At 35.4% G+C, this 22,772-nt stretch overlaps 1 protein-coding gene across 1 annotated transcript in view; it reads left to right on the top strand.

Annotated features, from left to right (window-relative positions):
* Positions 1-22,772, top strand: part of LOC121385660 (DNA topoisomerase 2-binding protein 1-A-like) — an 80,451-nt gene that overhangs the window by 5,499 nt on the left and 52,180 nt on the right. The window contains exons 4-14 of the mRNA XM_041516420.1: positions 1,893-1,938; positions 5,786-5,872; positions 7,714-7,821; positions 9,324-9,397; positions 10,739-10,866; positions 12,392-12,457; positions 13,064-13,243; positions 15,284-15,459; positions 16,659-16,732; positions 18,000-18,089; positions 18,943-19,074. Of these exons, the coding sequence (XP_041372354.1) occupies positions 1,893-1,938; positions 5,786-5,872; positions 7,714-7,821; positions 9,324-9,397; positions 10,739-10,866; positions 12,392-12,457; positions 13,064-13,243; positions 15,284-15,459; positions 16,659-16,732; positions 18,000-18,089; positions 18,943-19,074 (1,161 nt within the window). The remainder of the gene's footprint in view (positions 1-1,892; positions 1,939-5,785; positions 5,873-7,713; positions 7,822-9,323; positions 9,398-10,738; positions 10,867-12,391; positions 12,458-13,063; positions 13,244-15,283; positions 15,460-16,658; positions 16,733-17,999; positions 18,090-18,942; positions 19,075-22,772) is intronic.

The raw sequence follows: 22,772 nt of genomic DNA, 5'->3' as shown, positions 1-22,772 counted from the left end.
GGTGTTTACTCTTGAAATTAAAATAAAGATGTCAGTAAACAGGCGATTTGTGACCTTTATTGGAACAGACTATAACACATTTTGATGCTATATGTGTCAATTACATTTACCCTTAAACAAACTTTTAATTTAAAACTGAAAGTTAACTGAGTATTTTGAATTGCAGCATAAATTATTAATTATGACCAGCATATTTAGTGAATATTATAAACTTACACAATCTTGCAACCATAGTTCTATGTGAGCATCTGTTTGTGGTAAAGATTCTCCAATAAACATGTATTTTCTAGTAGCAGATAAAATTATTTCCTATAATCATTGAAGGGCATATAGTTAAAGGTGTAGTTTTTCAAATGTTAAAGCAAAATTTTATAAGAACATGATTTGCAGTAGCTGACATTATGCAACTCTTTACTTATAAATGTCTTTAAATATTTGTTTTAGAGAGGAATAGGGGTAAATTATCATCAAAAACAGTCCCTCACATATTGTAACAGGAATGAAATCGACACGTTGACCAACATTTGTTATAGTCTGTTCCAATAAAGTGCACAAATCACCTGTTTACCAACATATTTCTTTTAATTCCAAGAGTAAACACCACCTTGTACATCAATGAGAGGCCAAACAAGTAAATACTAAATTAGGTAGACTATCATTAAATAGATATTTACATAGTATTTACTTATCTGTTTAATATGTAAGAAATAATCGACGATAATCATTTTTATTCTATTTCCGACAGTACTTTAGTTCACCGGCCTATACAACAATATATTATTGTTTAACAATTTGACAACCAAGAGCCTATGATTAATACATCAATGTACTCTAGTGGTGTCGTTAAACAAAACAAAACTTGAACTTTTAAACTTTAACAATATATATTTTGACACAAATATTAAGAATATTTGGTAAATGATCAACATCATGTGGCAAATGAAAGTTTTTTGATAAAGACAAAGTTTTTCACATTTCTTTCATTAGAGATTTACAAAATTCAGTTGACATCCTGCGAATGTTTAACAGAACAATCTATTCAAAGCTCACTGGCAACATAATTTCTTTTCACATTACCTGTCCTCAGAACAAGTGCACCCTTCTGCTGCCCCCCCCCCCCCCCCCCCCCCCCCCCCCCCCCCCCAAACGGCTATTCTGGTCCGAACATCCCAACAACCAATGGGATGGCCTAAATTCTTCTACTGCATACTCCTCTCTAGTTCCGGTAACATGACTATAACTTCCTTCATTTTCTCTTCGCTATCGAGGTCTGGACATCTTTTCTTTGGTTTCAATGTAAACAAGCCATTTCTAGAAAGTATTGACCTTTGTTGTGTGATTTCATTTTTAAAATTGGATTAGGTCCAGAATATTACAGCAACTTTGATTTCTCACTACTGCTAATAACTCAACGACAAGCTGACTTTCAGCGGAAAAAATTCTCATTTCGCCGGCAAGATTAGGGCGTGGATATTATTATTATTACCCGGAGAGGATTTTTAGTTCAAACCATCTGTTTCTGTCCCAACCAATGCCCCCTGACTGGTATATTAAAGATTGTGGTATGTGCTGTCCTGTTTGTGGGAAAATGCCCCCTCTACATTTTCCATTATTAGAAAGGAATCTTTTGTGTGTGTTCTTTCCTACATACAGGACAGCAGACACCATGGCTTGATTTGTTCTGAAATTAAATAAATAAATAAATGATGTTTTAATAAGTCAAGGTTATTAACACTGTACTTATGTATGACATGTATTTAGCATTAATAAAAGATATAATATATGGAAGTTATTAAAACTAGTTGTATGTGCATTTTGCAATTGGCTTTGTTTACTAATTTTTAATTAATTCAGTAAACATATCACACATTGTTGCTTTCATATGATTTCAGGATATTCGGCCCACAGTGTGTTTTGTCCTGCCTTCTTGCAAAAATGGTAAGTTGAGACATTTCGTTTTTGAAAAATCCATGATTGTAAATGATTGTATTCTTCAAAATGTTGAGGGGTGTGCAGAATCGCAATCAAGCTCATGCCTCAGGGCTTGCTCTGACTCTCGCCAGATTCGCCAGTTGCAAATTTCAAAAACAATTAGTGAATTTTATTTTAATTTGGCAAAATAATTTCATAAAATAAATGATGTTTTGTTGGTAAATAAATGGGTTTCTGTAGTTTTTAAAGTATGATTGATAATTAGGCGACATTTTATGCTAATCCAGAGCTGGCACTGTGTAGCCTCAAACGTTGAAGTCTTTGAGTTGATACTCAGGGATGAGAATCTTCTGCGGATCGACAGAATTTCAGAGAATTTTGTGTCGCTTAATGTTTATCTTGTTTGTCTAAGACCGATAGGAAATTGGTTTAGAGGCTAGAAGTCTCACATTGATCAACGGCACAAAGTGTGAACATCATTTTGGCAGTTATTATTTCTGTCATATTACTGGATATTTACTGCTCACCATAGATTAGTTTATTAGAAGTATACATACATGTAATAATAATAATTTGATGATCAAAATGGCAAACAAGCTCCAAATTGAGAATACACATTATGCTTATTGATAATCAGTTATACGAGCAGCTTTCGCTTTCCATCTTAAAGTATTGTATCACTATAAAAATTATATTAATACCTGTATTCTAAGGTCGACGACAGTCACTTTTCGCACCCTTGTTTTGGCTTCGTACACAATAAATATAGCATATCTTACCGTAATTTCCCTTGAAATCTATATTTCGTAAAAGGTACAATTTTTTAATCACAAGATTTTCTTCAAACACACTCCAGTGCATTAGTAATGTTCAAACAAAAATGTTTCAATAGCATTTTTGCGTTGGAATTTTTCCAGCATTCTTAAAACGGAAACGTAATGTATCCAGTTTATGGTTATTGTAAGAAGATACAAAGTGACATCATTGGAATACTGACGTCATTCAAATTCAAACTTAAGTATACTAATACAGTACTTCGCCACATTCAAATAAAAAAACTGGCCTACTAACCTTGACCCCTGTCAAATTTTTATAACAAGCAGACAACGCTGTTTACAAGTCGGTGTGTTTTTCATAATTCTGGACAAAATATTAATTTTAAGTTTTAAAACATGAAAGAAATAAAAAGTACATTTTGTCTAATATATCATTTCAAAAAATTACTGTTGGATATGTTTTATTTATTGCGTATGAAGCCAAAACAAGGGTCCGAAAATTGACTGTTGTCAACCTTAGAATACAGCTTCTCAATTTGTAGCTTTTGCTTCAAGTTTAAAACCCGAGTAGCAACGATTAATTCATACTCAATAAAATTAATTTTGAGTCTTGCTGTGACATTTACGAGTTATTAACTTACTTTGACAAGCCCAAGAAAGTTGGGGTTTACTTAGAGGACTTGTTATATTTTGGAGATAAAAAAGCCACATACATTTAGGTGAATTTGCTGCCATGGTTCCATATTTCTGCCTAATAACTAAACAATACATGTTATTTACAATATCATTGTCTGTATACTCAGTATATTTCAGGTCCATTGATGATTGTAGTTGCTCAAACTGGATTTTACCTCGATAAGTTTGTATATACGGACCCCCCCCCCCCCCCCCCATCCCCACCATATATACTGATGGGAAGAAATAAGGGAACACATCGAATTGTAAACCAAATTTAATTCACAACTAGCGTAATAATGTCTGTATTTCATACCAAGTTTTAATATGGGATTGAATGTCTGTAGTGTTGACTGTGCTGCCTATATGTTCCCAGTCAACGTCTGACAATATGAATTGATTTTTGATGCAGTCATTATTTCTTGCTGCTGTCTGTGCGATCCTTTATTTCTTTCCATCAGTATATTAGTCCTTGGTGTTTGAAAATTATAGGCGAGTGGAAAATCGCACACCTCAGTATGCTAAGGCGAGTGAAAAATCACTCACTAAAATAAATAAAATAGGCAGTGTAGCTTCTATTGGATTTTGACTGGTACGACTTCAACATTTTCTATTAAACCAGTTTAACGACCGCATAGAAACCACTGCCATGTTTTTAATTTTTATTGTTTTAATAAAAGGACCTTCCTGTCAGCTAAATGAGATATGAAAACTGTTGATTTTTGTAAATATACCCATATATTTTACGTGTGCCGTTTGTTGAGTGTAACATGCGCTGTTTTTCACACTCGTCAGATTGAAATTACGAGTGCGATCGCACTCGCGCATCTTAAAAAGCAAGATCTGATATTAGGAAGTAGAATCCAGGTTAAGCTACTACGAGTATTTGGATGACCAGAAGTCTATATACAAACACTGATATTGTAAACAAGAAACTGAATTTAATTTGTAATTCTAGTTGTTAAAAAGGGCGGGACATAGCCCAGTGGTAAAGCGCTTGCCTGCTGCACTGTCAGGAGAATTGTTTAATTTAAATCATGATTTAAATCACTGCAAAAAAATCATGCATTTCGATTTTTTTGACTTTTATTATGTTTCATTTGATTTTTATGATTATTGCATTTATTTTTATTGATTATTTTGTAAACATGTGATTTATCAATTAACTTGCAGTACAAAAAATGAAGTGTTATTTAAAATCAATTGTTACGGTAGATAATATAAGTAATATAAGTCGGGGTAAAAGAACACACAGAGGGTACATAAAAAGCCGAGAGATGCTTCTACAGCGAATTTATATAGCCAAATAATCAAAATAACGCCAGACAATAATTGTTAACAATTTATTAACGGAGTCGTACCATGCGGACGCGAACGAAACCACTTGCCAGTGACGAAAAATAGTTCCATCGATAAACGAGTTTTTAACTTCAAATGTTTGTAATACGAAATTGTCTGAAACAGATATTAATAAAAATAAAAAATAAAACTTTTTTTTTATCAGATATGTATGTAGACACTTGTGACATGTTATGCAGTTTGCTTACCTGTCAAACTTGGTACACTGTTTTGGACATTGGCAAGTAAACACATAAGGACATGCTGTTTGCGACTGAGAACACATTGTTTTTGTTCAATAAAAGTATTAAAATACTATTTTGTTGCCTCATTTCTAGATGTTCGAGGTATTTCCTTTCAGAATGCAGTGAAGCTTCCAAATCGTGTATTTAATAGGGAGCAAGTATTCAATTCAGAAGCTCCAAATTTTAAAAATCCATTATTTATTTATTTTTTATTTTTAAATCATCATTTTTTTCAAACCTGGCTGTCAGTTCAGGATCGAATCCCGTCGGTGGGCCCATTGGGCTATTTTTCATTCCAGCCAGTGCACCACGACTGGTATATCAAAGGCCGTGCTATCCTGTCTGTGGGATGGGGCATATAAAAGATCCCTTGCTACTAATGGAAAAATATAGCAGGTTTCCTCTCTAAGACCATATGTTAACAAAATAGCAAGAGCCGAATTTAGGAAGTTTGTTTTTGACTTACATGCGTGTAAGTACATATATTTACTGTGCTTAAACACCTGTGTTTAAGAAAAACTGACATCAGAAATTTAGCCCCAAATGTTTGACATCCAATTACTGATGATTAATAAATCAATTTACTCTTAGTGGTGTAGTTAAAAGAAAACAAACTTTTTTCGAGTTGTTGATTGAAAACCCCCCAAACAAAACACAACATTATGGGCTGAATTTACCAAGTGTGTTTTTTCATAAACACAGGTATTTAAGCATTGTAAATATATGCAGTTACACATGTGTACAGCAAAAACAGGATTTGTAAATTCCACCCAGTTTTTCTTTGTTGTAAGTTTGAATTATTTCTGTTCACTTATTTAGGAAATCCCCCGGAGACGTGTTCCAATTTACAACCTGGCAATGAAGGATATCGTGGTGAGCTGCTCGAACTTGGACAAAGATACGCGAGTGAGTACTACTGTTATATTTGGCATGTATTAAGCAATTATGACAACAAAAAATAATTGACCTATACCAAGGTCTATATTTATTTTTTGCACTTCATAAAACATCATTTCTATCTTATCACAGTGCCATAATTGTTTTATTACATCAATCATTTAATAAAACAATAAATACACAAACTAGGCCTATTTACAAGCAGCTGAGCACTGCAGTCTAATATACACAAGTATATTGACTGTGACGTCGTACATGAAACACGACGTCATCTGTAGGACAATATAATTTCTGAATTTTGGTTTTCTGCCAGAGGGTAAAATGGGTAAAATGCCAATATTATTTGGGTATGTTTTTGCAAATGTTTTTGCAGATTTAATTTTGTTGTTGTTGACCTTTTGACAAAATTAATGACTTATCATTACTGTATGATTAATGTGTTCATTCATTGGAGCAAAATCCACAGCCTAATGGTAACAGGATATATTTTATTGGTACATTTAATTTTATTTATAGTGTTCAGCCACTATTTTTCCGAATATTTTTGTCATGTGGAAGAATTATATTTTTTTATATCAACTCTAGTGTGCATGAATGATGGTGATGGGGACCAAGGAATTATGGAAAACTTAAATTAATCCTGTTAATCTGATTTAGGTGCATCAACATTACTGTACATATAAATATGTCTTGATTAATACAGGGGCGAGGCGTAACCCTGTGGTACAGTGCTCGCTTGATGCATGGTCGGTTTGGGATCGATCCCCGTCAGTGGGCCCATTGGGCTATTTCTCGCTCCAGCCAGTGCACCACGACTGGTACATCAAAGGCCATGGTATGTGCTGTCCTGTCTATGGGATGGTACATATAAAAGATCCCTTGCTGCCAATCAAAAAGAGTAGCCTATGAAGTGGCGACAGCGGGTTTCCTCCTTCAATATCTGTGTGGTCCTTAATCATATGTCTGACGCCATATAACCTTAAATAAAATGTGTTGAGTGCGTTGTTAATACAGTGTACAACAATGTCAAATGACTGAATAATATGAGATTCATGTTATTTTGAATAGAACAAAAAATAAATGCAGGTACAAACTGGGCACCACATACAAAAATGTTTAAGTGTTTTCTGAATATCCTTAGTTTCAGCCTGTGAAAATGGGCACTAAGTTTAGGTAATCTACAAACCTGCAACACATTTTGGATACGGTGTTATTACTTATAACAAAGTGAAGCTAAAGTCTGTGATGTTTAAACTGAGAAAAGGGGAAAATACTATCTGAAACTAACAAAACCTTGTCTCGGTAAACATTATTTCTGAGAGAAAAATGCATTTTGGGGTGTTACAAAAGTATGCATGACCAGAACCACTTAATGTGTATGAAAATGAATTTTCTAAATAATAAAATGTAAGTTTTTCTTAGAACTTTAAATTATCAATACCGTCTTTAATAAATAGTGAAACATATGTTGTTGTGTTTAAAAGTAGGGTCTTTCACTGTTAACACATTTGTTTGCTAGCAGAACTAGCTCTAGCACTCGCCAAGTTCGCCAATTGCGAATTTTAAAAACAATTGGCGAAATTTATTTTAATTTGGCGTATAAATTTCTTGTAGTAATTGTTATTTTATTAGAAAACACCTGGGTTTTTGCAATTTTTAAGTTTAAATAGATGATTTGGTGAAATGTTCTGATCACCCAGAGCTAGCCCTGGTAGCTTAGTTTGAGAATGAATAATGTTGGTATGACTACATACTATTTCAGTCTTTTTCATACGGGTGTGCTGGACAGCCTGTACTTTGCTTACTTTATAATTTAACCTGTAAATCTGTGGTTGTATTTTCAATGATAGGAGGAGATTCACAAGAAAGTTGAGCTGATGTGTGGGGAGGTTAGTCGAGTCTTCACGGAAATAGTGACGCACCTCGTTGTTGGAGAGGTCGGCAGCAAGAAATACCTGGTATGTACTGTCCTGGCTAGGGATTTTCAAACCTATCTTAGCACTACGAAATCGTAAAACCATCGTAGGCTGTCACGTCATTACAGCACATGTCACAGTGACGTCATAGATTATGGTTGTTTTATTATTTTATAGCGCTAAGATAGCTTAAAAAATACATGGTTGTTGGCTAGGGATTTTCAGACCTATTTCAGCGCTACAAAATCGTAAAGCTGTTGTAGGCTGTGACGTCATTACAGCACATGTCACAGTGACATCATAGATTATGGTTGTTTTATTATTTTGTAGCGCTAAGATAGCTTAAAAAATACATGGTTGTTGGCTAGGGATTTTCAGACCTATCTCAGCGCTACGAAATCGTAAAGCCATTGTAGGCTGTGATGTCATTACAGCACATGCCACAGTGATGTCATAGATTATGGTCGTTTTATGATTTCATAGATTAAAAAATATATGGCCTGGTTGTTTATGATGACAGGGATGGGATTTGTCACTCTGGAGAAATTTGTTTTTGTGTAACCTGATGGGTTATGTGAAATTTTACCTATGCGACTAACGCTAGGCTCAGACTATCAACAGTCATGCACTTAGATTAACAACTAATCGGTCTCGGAGGCTTGTAGAATTTTTGTTAAATCCTCTAGCCATGAGGTCAGTGATTTGTTGAAATTTACTAGCCATTATTAAAACATAACTAGCCCTACTTTACATTAAGTTAATATAATTTTGCTAAATAATAGTTATAATCACATATTTTACCTAAAGAGGGAGATGGAGATGGAGATTAAAAAACACTAACATTGGGAGTTGGGGGTGAGGTTAGGATATTCATATTTACAAAATAGATTTTATTACAAATTTGGACTTTTTTCTTTCTCTTTTTTTCACTAGCCGTCGGGCATGGTAATAGTTATTTACTAGCCCAGTATTGAATATCACTAGTCATGGGAGTGGGGCTACCATAATCCAGAAGCCCTGTCTGGCATGGTAATAGTAGTTATTTACTAGCCCAACATTGAATATCACTAGCCATGGGAGTGGGGCTACCATAATCTAGAAGCCCTGTCTGGCATTGTAATAGTAGTTATTTACTAGCCCAGTATTGAATATCACTAGCCATGGGAGTGGGGCTACCATAATCCAAAAGCCCTGTCTGGCATGGTAATAGTAGTTATTTACTAGCCCAACATTGAATATCACTAGTCATGGGAGTGGGGCTACCATAATCTAGAAGCCCTGCAGTCGTAGGAGTCGTATACGACGATAATCCAGTTGTAAGAGCGCTCCGACTAGCAACTGGACAGTCGTAGAAGTCGTATACGACGATAATCCAGTTGTAAGAGCGCTCTGACTAGCAACTGGACAGTCGTAGAAGTCGTGAGATAGGCGAATTGGCTAAATCAGTCATGACAGTTGGTAGTCTGATCCTAGCACAACGTTCAGATGACGTGATTGTTTTTGCAACATTCAGAGTTGTGATCAGTGTGTGTTGTTTGTTGTAGGTTGCAGCTGAGCTGGGCAAGCAGATCATGCTGCCACAGTGGGTGGATGATGTGTGGGAGAAAGCCATGTATAGGTGAGATTAAAACAAAAAACACACCCGTTTTCAGGGCTTTAAATTAGGGACTCTACTTGCAGCCATGATCAATTTACAGGCTAAGATATATGGTAGACCTTCATTAACCAAAAAAACCCAGTACAGGTTGTACACAGACACAACACGCACGCACATACATACACACACGCGTGCACACATACACACACAGACACATTTTTTTAGAATTACACACCAGTTTCTTTTCAACTTGGCCTGACCTCAAACAAATAACATACCACAGCCTTTGATATACCAGTCGTAGTACACTGGTTGGAACGAGAAATAGCCCAATGGGCCCACCGACAGTAATAGATCCCAAATTGACCAGTGTTTTACCGCTGGGCTTTTATTAGGATTAAGTTTGAAACCAAGATTGAGTTTACCCTGCGTATGATGACCAGGAGAATAAGATGGTGATGCACAGATGAAAATGGGATACATAAAGTTTCAATTAACTTCACTTTTTATTATTATTTCAAGATGGTGAAGAACTTAGGCCAGTGGTTTAGATTGATGGGATTTAAAAAAAAAAAAATTCAAACACTGGTACAGCGAAAATGTAATTACTTCTTTGTAACTGGCAATGTACAAGGTGTTAGGTTTAAAGTAGAAAGTTGCAGTCTTGAAATTTGGAACATCTTGCAGTGGCAATTTTGTACAAATAATAACAAAAACGTTTTGTTTTATCTAACAAAACTACTAGAGCATACTGATTTATTAATCATCAGCTATTGGATGTCAAACATTTGGTAATTTTGACATATATAGTCTTAGAGCTGCGTTTTTCAATTAGTAGCAATGGATCTTTCATATGCATGATCCCACAAACAGGATAGCACATACCACAGCTTTGATGTTTATTTTTGGTTAAATTCTGAATTTGTTGTTGTTAAACTCATGGGTTCATTTTGTTATTGTAATCTCTCACTCACTCACTCACTCACTCACTCACACACACACTAACACACTCACTCGCACACTCATTCCCACTCACTCGCACACTCATTCCCACTCACTCACTCACCCATCCACCCACCCACTCACTCACTCACTCACACGCTCACTCATTCACTCATTCGTTGTACATTTTGTAAAGGAACTATTTTTTTCTATATTTAAATTTTAAATCAATTAAAATACTTTAATATTTTCATTTAGCAATGCTTCACAACCAGATTTGAGAGTATTAGGCCACAAAATATTTGTATAGTTTGTCATCATTAATTGATTCATTTATCTTTGATTAACAGCCAATCACTCTGTTTGCTGGGGCACTGTTAAACATTAATTCTACATCTGACATAAACGTTTTTCTTTCAGACACGTCCATTGCCATGACGACCAGTTTGAGAAGCACAAGTGTCCGGTATTTATGGGTCTTGTCATCACAGTGTCTGGCCTTGACATTGAGGAAAGGAAGGAGATTCAGAAGATAGTGGAGGCTGAAGGTCAGACATATTTAAATATTAAAGGTCGTACTTTGAGGGTGTATACTACCAAATCAAATCCCATAGACGACAATAGTAACATATGTGGCTAAAACTCCTACCTGCAACGTATCAACCGACATAAACGCCACGGATATAAATACTACCACCCCTTACACTTAAAGTGAATCAGAAAAAAATGGGGGTCAAGCTGCTCGTTTCTGAGATAACGGGTAGCGTCTGTGACTACCCTAGTTTCGCACAAAATTCGAGTACTTTTTTTTACAGGTACCCCATACATGTTTCAAGCACAAGGCTACTTGACACATTGGTACTAGATGAAATAAAATTGCAATTTTTTTTTACCCAGATGAAACTATTATTTTTTACAACCAACACACTCACATTTATAACCAATCACAGGACTTGTGGTGTTCACTTCTCTATCAAAAGTTCGGTGCACCTCGCACTTTGACCCAGCCGGAAGTTATTTGGTTTAGTACTACCTTGAGTTTTAACTTGAGACTGCAAGCTTTACTCAAAAATGGATTCTGTAACATCTCGTCTAAACTCTTGACAAGAACAGGGTTCGAAAAATCCACTGCCCCTCGTTCCTAGATGGTGAATTATTAGTATGGTCTAGTGGTTATTATTATGTGTATTACTATAATAGATAGCTGAAGCTTCTGTGAGGGCTTGTCACTTTCTCAGTGAATTGTTAAACGCTTTACTGAGGAATGAGGGCTCAAATTTTGGGGTTTAAATTCTTGGCTAAAAGCTTTGGTTTTTAATCTATTCAAGCTTTACTTATAGTCTGAATTCTTGACTATAAGCTATACTTGCAGTCTAAATTCTTGACTACAAGCTTTTCTTGCGGTATAAATTCTTGACTATAAGCTATACTTGCAGTCTAAATTCTTGACTACAAGCTTTTCTTGCGGTATAAATTCTTGACTACAAGCTTTTCTTGCGGTATAAATTCTTGACTACAAGCTTTTCTTGCGGTATAAATTCTAGACTACAAGATTTTGTTGTGGTATAAATTCTTGACTACAAGCTTTTCTTGCGGTATAAATTCTTGACTACAAGCTTTTCTTGCGGTATAAATTCTAGACTACAAGCTTTTCTTGTATAAATTCTTGACTACAAGCTTTTTTTGCAGTATAAATTCTAGACTACAAGCTTTTCTTTAAGTATAAATTCTTGACAGTTGACTACAAGCTTTTCTTGCAGTATAAATTCTTGACAGTTGACTACAAGCTTTAGTTTCAAGTCTAAATTCTTGACTACAATATTTACTTGCGGTTTAAATTCTTCACTACATGCTTTAGTTTCGAGTCTTACATTCTTCGACTACTACACACTTTACTTAAAGACTCAACTCTTCACTACCAGCATTACTTCTTTATCGTGACTTTTAAATCTAAATCTGGCTGAAACATTTTACAGTCTTGGCCTGTTTAACTCTTGTTCTTAGAGAACTGTTGTGTAACTTGGCTGACCTAGAAACAAACTCACAAACTTTCTATTTTTGTATAAATTGCAGGTGGAAGCTACAGTGGAGAAATGAAGCTAAAAGAAACCACTCATTTAGTTCTGAAAGAGCCTAAAGGTAAGTTCATAATAGGTACGCCCATAAATTATACATTTGTAACTTTAATTGGCTGTGAGAAATCTTGAGAAGTCCTCTGAGAAGTGAAAATTTGAGTAATCCATTTACAGGTTACGCAAAAACAAATTCAAGAAACCCATTTCGTTTTTACGTATCTTATTATGATCATGTAAATTATGTCATAAATTCAATGCGCAAATGAAAAATGGATTACGCGAACTATGCTTATGCAAGTGACACACAAACGAAACTATCGCTGTCGCAATTTTCAGATACCTGCAGTAAAGCTGTCTACCTAGTAATCTAGATACCACCCCGATAATATAATCTAAATACGGCTTTTAAACTTCCCACTTGTTCAGTAGATATTAACTTTAAGAAATCTTGGAAAAAGCCTTAATTATACTTAAAGTATTTTCACATTTCTAATCCTTAGTTGAATTAAATATTTCTTTTCAACATTACTTGTCCTCAACTGTTGGGATGTTTGGACCAGGCCACTTGCGTGTGGGGGAGGTGCACTTGTTTAGGACAGGTAATGTATCTATAAAAGAGAAAACACTCCAAGTTTTCTCCAATTTTCACATTGTTTGATTTGTTTTTAAGGCCAGAAATACGAACATGCCAAAAAATGGAAGATTAACATTGTTCGCACCACTTGGTTGTATGAGTCTGTTGAAAAGGGATACTGCTTGAATGAAGCCGATTTCTGGATCGAAAACAAGACTGACCACAACACTAGCAGATCAGTGAAGACGTCAACGCCTGATAAAGAAAAATCTACAAGTATAGTACCAGTATTGTTAATAAAACTAAAACACCTGATAAAGAAAAATCTACAAGTATAGTACCAGTGTTGTTAATAAAACCAAAACACCTGATAAAGAAAAATCTACAAGTATAGTACCAGTGTTGTTAATAAAACCAAAACACCCGACAAAGAAAAATCTACAAGTATAGTACCAGTGTTGTTAATAAAACCAAAACACCCGACAAAGAAAAATCTACAAGTATAGTACCAGTGTTGTTAATAAAACCAAAACACCCGACAAAGAAAAATCTACAAGTATAGTACCAGTGTTGTTAATAAAACCAAAACACCCGACAAAGAAAAATCTACAAGTATAGTACCAGTGTTGTTAATAAAACCAAAACACCCGACAAAGAAAAATCTACAAGTATAGTACCAGTGTTGTTTATAAAACCAAAACATCCGATAAAGAAAAATCTACAAGTATAGTACCAGTGTTGTTTATAAAACCAAAACACCTGATAAAGAAAAATCTACAAGTATAGTACCAGTATTGTTAATAAAACCAAAACACCTGATAAAGAAAAATCTACAAGTATAGTACCAGTGTTGTTAATAAAACCAAAACACCTGATAAAGAAAAATCTACAAGTATAGTACCAGTGTTGTTAATAAAACCAAAACACCCGACAAAGAAAAATCTACAAGTATAGTACCAGTGTTGTTAATAAAACCAAAACACCCGACAAAGAAAAATCTACAAGTATAGTACCAGTGTTGTTAATAAAACCAAAACACCCGACAAAGAAAAATCTACAAGTATAGTACCAGTGTTGTTAATAAAACCAAAACACCCGACAAAGAAAAATCTACAAGTATAGTACCAGTGTTGTTAATAAAACCAAAACACCTGATAAAGAAAAATCTACAAGTATAGTACCAGTATTGTTAAGGATTGTCTGTTATCTGTTTTTCCGTTCATCCAACCCCTGTAATTACCCGCGGCAATCTCTACAGCATTTTGTTTTCACCGTGGACTATATTGGATTTTTTTTTTTTCAAGATATATTTTTTGCTTATTGTTAAAAATGAAATATACTTTGTGGACTGAAAACAGATTAAAAGTAAATTATGTTAAAACAGTAACTGAACCGTTATTATTATTTCACTACTATTTGAATCTTAGCGCCACTGGGCATGATCGAAAATACTACATGTATTTACCAACTAGGTCACTGAACTCTGTTCACTGTTCATAGCACTTGCATTGCAGGGACCACTGGATTGTTGGGGGGGGGGGGGGTGACAGCTTATACATTGTTGAACCATTGCTGTGGGGTAGTATGGGTGTTTTTTTTCTCAGTAAAATGTTCACTATACAAGTCCCTTGAAGTGTTATGGTCGGCCTGATAATGAGATATTTGTAGATATATATTTATAGAGGGAGATTATTCCGATGGTTAATAAAATTTTGTCTGTAATTTATACTACCTTTTTCTAGTGCCGAGTGACCTAATCCAAAAGAAAAAAAACTATGCCGATTTACTTGAAAGGAGGGCATTCGATCTTGGTGACAGATTTCCTAACAAAAATTATGCCGTTGTTATTAATGTAAATTATTTTAATTGTATAGCGCATTAAATATATTCTGACACTTTAATGTAATATAATTAAAAGATAAAGTTTGAACTGGTACATCACTGTGGACTGACTACACTGTATATGATAAATTGTCATCCCCTTAAAACTCCATTATTCTAGATCACTTAAAGGTCCAAATTGTCGCAGAACAGAGTTTTATGAAAAAAACCCAAACATTTTGTTTGGCTGGCTAAAATAACTGAACAACCAATCAGGGATAGAAATAAACTTTGTGTTTGTTGGCCAACCACATTGTGGTCATGTAGGTTTGTTCATAGTTACATAGAGAATAACTAGTCAATGGCATAGGATATCTGCCCGTAGAGTCGGTGGTTGTAGGATGAAAACTGTTTCACTTTGAGGGGTTTTTCAGTTATTACTCATTCCTGTGTAAATTGTAAATTAATTTTAAAAAAAATTTCTTTTTGTTTCAGTCGAAATGTCGAGGCTTGGTGATATTAGCACCATATCCAACATATCGGCCATTGGCAGGGTCAACAACGCTAATCGATTCTGCCAAAGTCGCTTCTCCATTGGCAGGGGAGATAATCTGTTGACACAACTTGATCTCACCACGGCTCCCAACAACCAGTTTTTAGATGGATGCAAAGTAAGTGTGCTCATGTCAGTAGCCTGGTTGTTTTCTTAAGAGAGGTCATCCCATTATCTGTATGCAGGGCACAATATTTCACAAGGACCATTGTTCTGTTCGTGTGTCGGTTACGCAACTTTAAAAATCACGTGAACCACCAATCGATTATGTGGTGAACAATTAATTTCAAATTTCAATCAGAAGTCAAATTGAAAATCAGTTTATTTTTTTAATACTTTTTAACCACCGATGTAGCATAGAACCGTAGTTCAAGTGTTGTAGGATTAGGTAGGTCTAACTCATCGGTTACTAGAACTATATTCACGTAACTGAACAATCGGTTACCTAAGTAAAACTCGCATACACTGACATCCGGTTACCTAAGATTTTGAAATATTGTCCCTTGTGTATGATGGTAATTGTATTTGTTACAAGCCTCTGAGAAGTGAAAATCTGCGTGACCTATCTTTCATGCCCAACCTCAAGTCATGAAATTTATACTTCTCACAAATACCAATGATTGTTCATAAAATGTACACATCACGAAAATGCGCTGAGGTTCATATTTGCAAAGAAAATCATATGGCAATATTAATTATTTGGTTTACAGTGCAGACGACCCATGCAATAAAATTTTATTCAAATCAATTATGAATATATATAAAAAAAAAGACAGGATTACTACCTGGCTACTAATTATTTTAATAACGCTTACCTCACCTCGGGTCAGACAGATTTATCTAGCACCGTGCAAAAGCTGGATAACCCTGTCAGGTGGGCAAGAAATAAATTGCCGTACGTCAGGAGCATCATTGACAGCAAAAAAGTGCTTTTTAAAAAAATTGTCGTAGGCAGAGTCAAAATTGCAATCGATGAGTCATTTCACCCATGGCAATTAAAACAAAATTGCTGTGTGAGACAAATTCTTAAGTTCCAGCCCTGTATTTATGTCCTTTATGTCACAAATAAATATTACTCTGCAGTGCTAGCTGTGGGTGAGCAAAACATTTCACCAGTTTTTCTATTAAACTTTAAAAATTGCAGAAACTCAGTTCATTTCTAAAAAATGTCAATTATTACATGAAATTATTTCGCCAAACTAAAATAAAATTTGCCAACTGCTTTAAAAATTCGCAATAGATGAATTTGGCAAGTGCCAGAGCTAGCCCTGTGTGTGGTATGATTAAATTATTTATATTGTTTTGAACGTTTTTCAGATTTACTTGTCTGGCTTCAGATCACCTATTTTAGAAAAGCTGAGGAAGATTATTAATGCTGGCGGTGCAACCAGGTCTGTTATTTAGATATTAATCTTAATTGAAGGAAGGAAGGAAATGTTTTATTTAACAACGCACTCAACACATTTTAATTAAGGTTATATGGTGTTGGACATATATTTATGTCATTATTCCCAATACCGTATACGCAAATATGTTTGCGAATAAAATATACCGCGAAAATCGCGAACACATTGTTAGCACCGCGAATTTAATTACGCACGAACTTATTTCCAATTTGGTATATTATTTATTACCTTATAATATATAGTCTTATCTCTACACGCCCAACCCATATCAGAATCAAGCAGTCAGTGGTCCGCAAGGTCACGTGATTCTGTAAACCTGCCTGGTCACATGGATTTGATCCAAATGACACACATTTGGGTGCAAGTCTGTTGTTACGTAATCTCAGTTTTGTTTGTTTTCTTTGTAACCTTAAATGGAATTTTGTGAGTATCACCAATAATGAAAAGTTATTACTTATGATATTACCTTTTTTCAATGTTCTGTTTAGCATGTGCGTGTTCCATCGATAACATGACAATAGTCTTATCAGACATACATACAACATTGACGTCTCACTGGCTATCCAGAGATCGGGCCCGGGACAGACATGCTCGAAACTCTAGTGGTATATGAGCATGTAAATAAATATTGGTAATAGTAATGGTATCGCTAACTGCACAGTGAACATGTCCAAGTATGTGAGTAAAATCGTCATTGAAAACAGTTTGGCAAATGAAATATGGGTAATTTTTCTTTTATTATCAGGGGACACAGTCGCGAAAATAATTCCTCGCGAAAATGTAAAATGAAAGCCTGATCGCGAATTATTTTAGCCGTGAAAATATTTGCGTATACGGTAACTGTTTTTCTGGCCATGTTTTTTTTAGAAATGAACTACGATTCATATCCCAATATTTGGTGATTTTCGTTGTTGGTAAAACGATAAAATTTATTAATCAAATTAGCTGTCACAATCATTGGATATGTTACTTAAAGAGAGAGATCGAGGTTAAGATTGGAGGGTTAGGGTGGGGGCAGGATATTCCTATTTACCAAATAGACTTAAATCCAGCATTTAGCAACGTTTTTTTCACTAGCCATTGGGCATGGCAGTAGTAGTTATTCACTAGCCCAACATTGAATATCACTAGCCATAGGAGTGGGGCTACCATAATGTAGAAGTCCTGTATATAGTGTACAGTATGTCGACTGCCGTGAGATGTCTCACCTGCAGTAGTGAGAAGGTTAAACACACGTTCCTTTTTTTGTCAGATTCAGCAGCATTGATGAGAATCTGACACACGTGATCATGGGAGAGAAGCTAGAATCGGACATCAAACAGCTGAGAGAAAATCACTTGAAGTATGTACCGCAGACGAGAGCAGTTAGCTGAGCTAAAAACATGCTACGTGAGACATGTATATGTACAAGTGTATATGAAGAGTTCATTTCCAAAATGCTATATATATCCTTTTATTATCCACAAAGTCCAAGATCAGGGCTTCTAGAAATTTTGTAAAACCCACTAGCCATGGAATAAATGATTTAAAAAATTTACTAGCCACAATTAAAAATTCACTAGCCCTACTTTACTTTAAGTTAATACAATTATACTAAATAATAGTAATAATCAGATATGACACCTAAAGAGGGAGATAGAGCTTAAAGACACTAACATTGGGGTTTGGTGTGGGGACAGGATATTTATGTTTAAAAAATAGACATAACTGCAACATTTGGCCAAAAAAGATTTCACTAGCTGTTGGGCATGGCAATAGTAGTTATTTGCTAGTCCAACATTGAATATCACTAGCTATGGGAGTGAGGCTACCATAATCTAGAAGCCCTGCAGATACACAAGGAAATATAACCAGTATGACACATGTATCATAATAATTTCACGTGCACAACAAATGACGTAATTTCGAGAAGCAACGTCATAACATAATGTGGCTTACCCAGTCTCAGCTCTGTATTTCTGATGTCATTTTGGAAATGAGCACATTGATGATTAATAAATCAATGTGCTCTAGTGGTGTCAGTAAACACAACAAACTTATTAACTGTTACCATATAGGTGGACATTAAAACATGATCCTGAGATAAAATTGGGGTGTGCTTGGGTGCAGTCGAACACCTCCGGTATGAAGGACTGTATCTTGTATATGTTTCGTGTGTGTTGTAACTTGTAATAGTTTGTTATTTCAATCTGCAGGCCGTTTGTCGTAACACCATCTTGGCTTGCAGAGTGCTTCACTGAAGGCAGAAGAGTTGACGAAGAGCAGCACCAGTGCCTGGAGTTATCCCCCCTTGACGAACCCACCTCTCCAGTTCAGAAGAAGAAAAGGTTCATTTTTTTTACAGATTTTAATTTTTTTTTGTGATGCTTTTATCAATGCTTGTTCAGCTATACAGGATTCAAAATAAAATAAGTATAGCAAGGCTGGAAAGTGACGATGACAGGTAGCAAATGCTGATAAAAATGCACAAAATGCTTTCTGAAGATCAACTTCACAAGCTTCTTTTGCTTTCCATTTTATTTTTGACAGAATTTCAGATATATCATGAATTTTTTTAATTCAGAAGTAAGAATATAATCATATATTTTTATATATGTTCTAGGATTGATCCTTGTCGGTGAGCCCATTGGGCTATTTCTTGTTCCAACCAGTGCACCACTACTGGTATATCAAAGGCTGTGGTATGTGCTATCCTGCCTGTGTGATGGTGCATATAAAAGATCCCTTGTTACTAATGAAAAAATGAAACAGGTCTCTTCTCTAAGACTACACGTCAAAATGAGCAAATGTTTGACATGTAATAGTTGATGATTAATAAATCATAGTGTGCTCTAGTGGTGTCGTTAAACAAAACAAACTTTTTTTAATCATTGTTTGTCTCAAGTCTTCCAGTTCCAAAATTTAAGACTTAATTTCTATTACTACTTCTCAGTCTGTAGTGTTTGTTCTATTACTACCTCTCAGTCTAGTGTTTGTTCTATTACTACTTCTCAGTCTGTAGTGTTTGTTCTATTACTACTTTTCAGTCTGTAGTGTTTGTTCTATTACTACCTCTCAGTCTAGTGTTTGTTCTATTACTACTTCTCAGTCTAGTGTTTGTTCTATTACTACCTCTCAGTCTAGTGTTTGTTCTATTACTACCTCTCAGTCTGTAGTGTTTGTTCTATTACTACTTCTCAGTCTAGTGTTTGTTCTATTACTACCTCTCAGTCTGTAGTGTTTGTTCTATTACTACTTCTCAGTCTAGTGTTTGTTCTATTACTACTTCTCAGTCTAGTATTTGTTCTATTACTACCTCTCAGTCTAGTGTTTGTTCTATTACTATTTCTCAGTCTAGTGTTTGTTCTATTACTACTTCTCAGTCTAGTATTTGTTCTATTACTACCTCTCAGTCTAGTGTTTGTTCTATTACTACCTCTCAGTCTAGTGTTTGTTCTATTACTACTTCTCAGTCTAGTGTTTGTTCTATTACTACTTCTCAGTCTAGTGTTTGTTTTATTACTACTCGGTCTGTAGTGTTTGTTCTATTACTACTTCTCAGTCTGTAGTGTTTGTTCTATTACTACCTCTCAGTCTGTAGTGTTTGTTCTATTACTACTTCTCAATCTAGTGTTTGTTCTATTACTACTTCTCAGTCTGTAGTGTTTGTTCTATTACTACCTCTCAGTCTGTAGTGTTTGTTTTATTACTACTTCTCAGTCTGTAGTGTTTGTTCTATTACTACTTCTCAGTCTAGTGTTTGTTCTATTACTACCTCTCAGTCTGTAGTGTTTGTTCTATTACTACTTCTCAGTCTAGTGTTTGTTCTATTACTACTTCTCAGTCTAGTATTTGTTCTATTACTACCTCTCAGTCTAGTGTTTGTTCTATTACTACCTCTCAGTCTAGTGTTTGTTCTATTACTACTTCTCAGTCTAGTGTTTGTTCTATTACTACTTCTCAGTCTAGTGTTTGTTTTATTACTACTCGGTCTGTAGTGTTTGTTCTATTACTACTTCTCAGTCTGTAGTGTTTGTTCTATTACTACCTCTCAGTCTGTAGTGTTTGTTCTATTACTACTTCTCAGTCTGTAGTGTTTGTTCTATTACTACTTCTCAGTCTGTAGTGTTTGTTCTATTACTACCTCTCAGTCTGTAGTGTTTGTTTTATTACTACTTCTCAGTCTGTAGTGTTTGTTCTATTACTACTTCTCAGTCTAGTGTTTGTTCTATTATTACTTCTCAGTCTAGTGTTTGTTCTATTACTACTTCTCAGTCTAGTGTTTGTTCTATTACTACTTCTCAGTCTGTAGTGTTTGTTCTATTACTACTTCTCAGTCTGTAGTGTTTGTTCTATTACTACTTCTCAGTCTAGTGTTTGTTCTATTACTACTTCTCAGTCTAGTGTTTGTTCTATTACTACCTCTCAGTCTAGTGTTTGTTCTATTACTACTTCTCAGTCTGTAGTGTTTGTTCTATTACTACTTCTCAGTCTAGTGTTTGTTCTATTACTACCTCTCAGTCTAGTGTTTGTTCTATTACTACCTCTCAGTCTAGTGTTTGTTCTATTACTACTTCTCAGTCTGTAGTGTTTGTTTTATTACTACCTCTCAGTCTAGTGTTTGTTCTATTACTACTTCTCAGTCTAGTGTTTGTTCTATTACTACCTCTCAGTCTGTAGTGTTTGTTCTATTACTACTTCTCAGTCTAGTGTTTGTTCTATTACTACTTCTCAGTCTGTAGTGTTTGTTCTATTACTATTTCTCAGTCTAGTGTTTGTTCTATTACTACTTCTCAGTCTGTAGTGTTTGTTCTATTACTACCTCTCAGTCTGTAGTGTTTGTTTTATTACTACTTCTCAGTCTGTAGTGTTTGTTTTATTACTACCTCTCAGTCTGTAGTGTTTGTTTTATTAGAGTGCTTGCATGAGATGCTTGGGTCCAAGGATCGAATCCCCTCAGTGGAACCATTTTCTGATTTGTTTTTTCCTCCCATTCCAACCAGTGCCTCATGATTGGTCTGTCAAAGTATGTGATATGTGCTGTCCTGTCTGAAAAAGTGCATATAAAAGATTTGTTTGCTGCCTCCTGTTAATTTTGAGCTGTTCCAAGTCAGTAGGTATCAAAATCAGCATAGAATATGATAACTCATATAGATGTTGCAGGGATTAAACATAAGACCCTATCCCAAAAGAAAGTGGCATTGAAAATCCCCAATTTTTGTACTAAAAATTCCCAATATACATATTTAATTATGTCTGTTCTAAAAAATTAATTCAACAGTGGTGTACTGCATCATTCAGTGGCCTGAAAACATATCCCAAGTATGATTTACTTGTGCTGATTTCCCCAATCCCATCGACATGGGACCCTGGTGAAATATCCTGGATAAATCCGTTTTACCACAAATTATAAGCCAGGGTCCCATTACACGAAGCGATCTTGGCCCTAAGATCACCTTAGGTGATCGTAGCACTAAGATTGCTTTGTGGAACGGGGCCCCTGGGGCCTAATTCAGTAAACTCTCGCAGTACATTGCTAAAAGACTTACAAAGAGGATGCTTTGTTGTCTACCAGCCTCGGTGGCGTCGTGGCAGGCCATTGGTCTACAGGCTGGTAGGTACTGAGTTCGAATCCCAGTCGAGGCATGGGGATTTTTAATCCAGATACCGACTCCAAACCCTGAGTGAGTGCTCCGCAAGGCTCAGTGGGTAGGTGTAAACCACTTGCACCGACCAGTGATCCATAACTGGTTCAACAAAGGCCATGGTTTGTGCTATCCTGCCTGTGGGAAGCGCAAATAAAAGATCCCTTGCTGCTAATCGGAAGAGTAGTTCATATAGTGGCGACAGCGGGTTTCCTTTCAAAATCTGTGTGGTCTTTAACCATATGTCTGACGCCATATAACCGTAAATAAAATGTGTTGAGTGCATCGTTAAATAAAACATTTCTTTCTTTCTTTTTGCTTTGTTGTCTAGCAGATCGTAAGACAGCTTTGTGAATTAGGCCCTTGGATTTGCACATTATTAAATTTACAACTATTTTTAT

The sequence above is a fragment of the Gigantopelta aegis genome, chromosome 11 (genome assembly GCF_016097555.1).
Source record: "Gigantopelta aegis isolate Gae_Host chromosome 11, Gae_host_genome, whole genome shotgun sequence".
Classification (NCBI taxonomy): Eukaryota; Metazoa; Mollusca; class Gastropoda; order Neomphalida; family Peltospiridae; genus Gigantopelta; species Gigantopelta aegis.
Note: the sequence above shows the minus strand (reverse complement) of the source record. Positions and strands in the feature narration are given on the sequence as shown.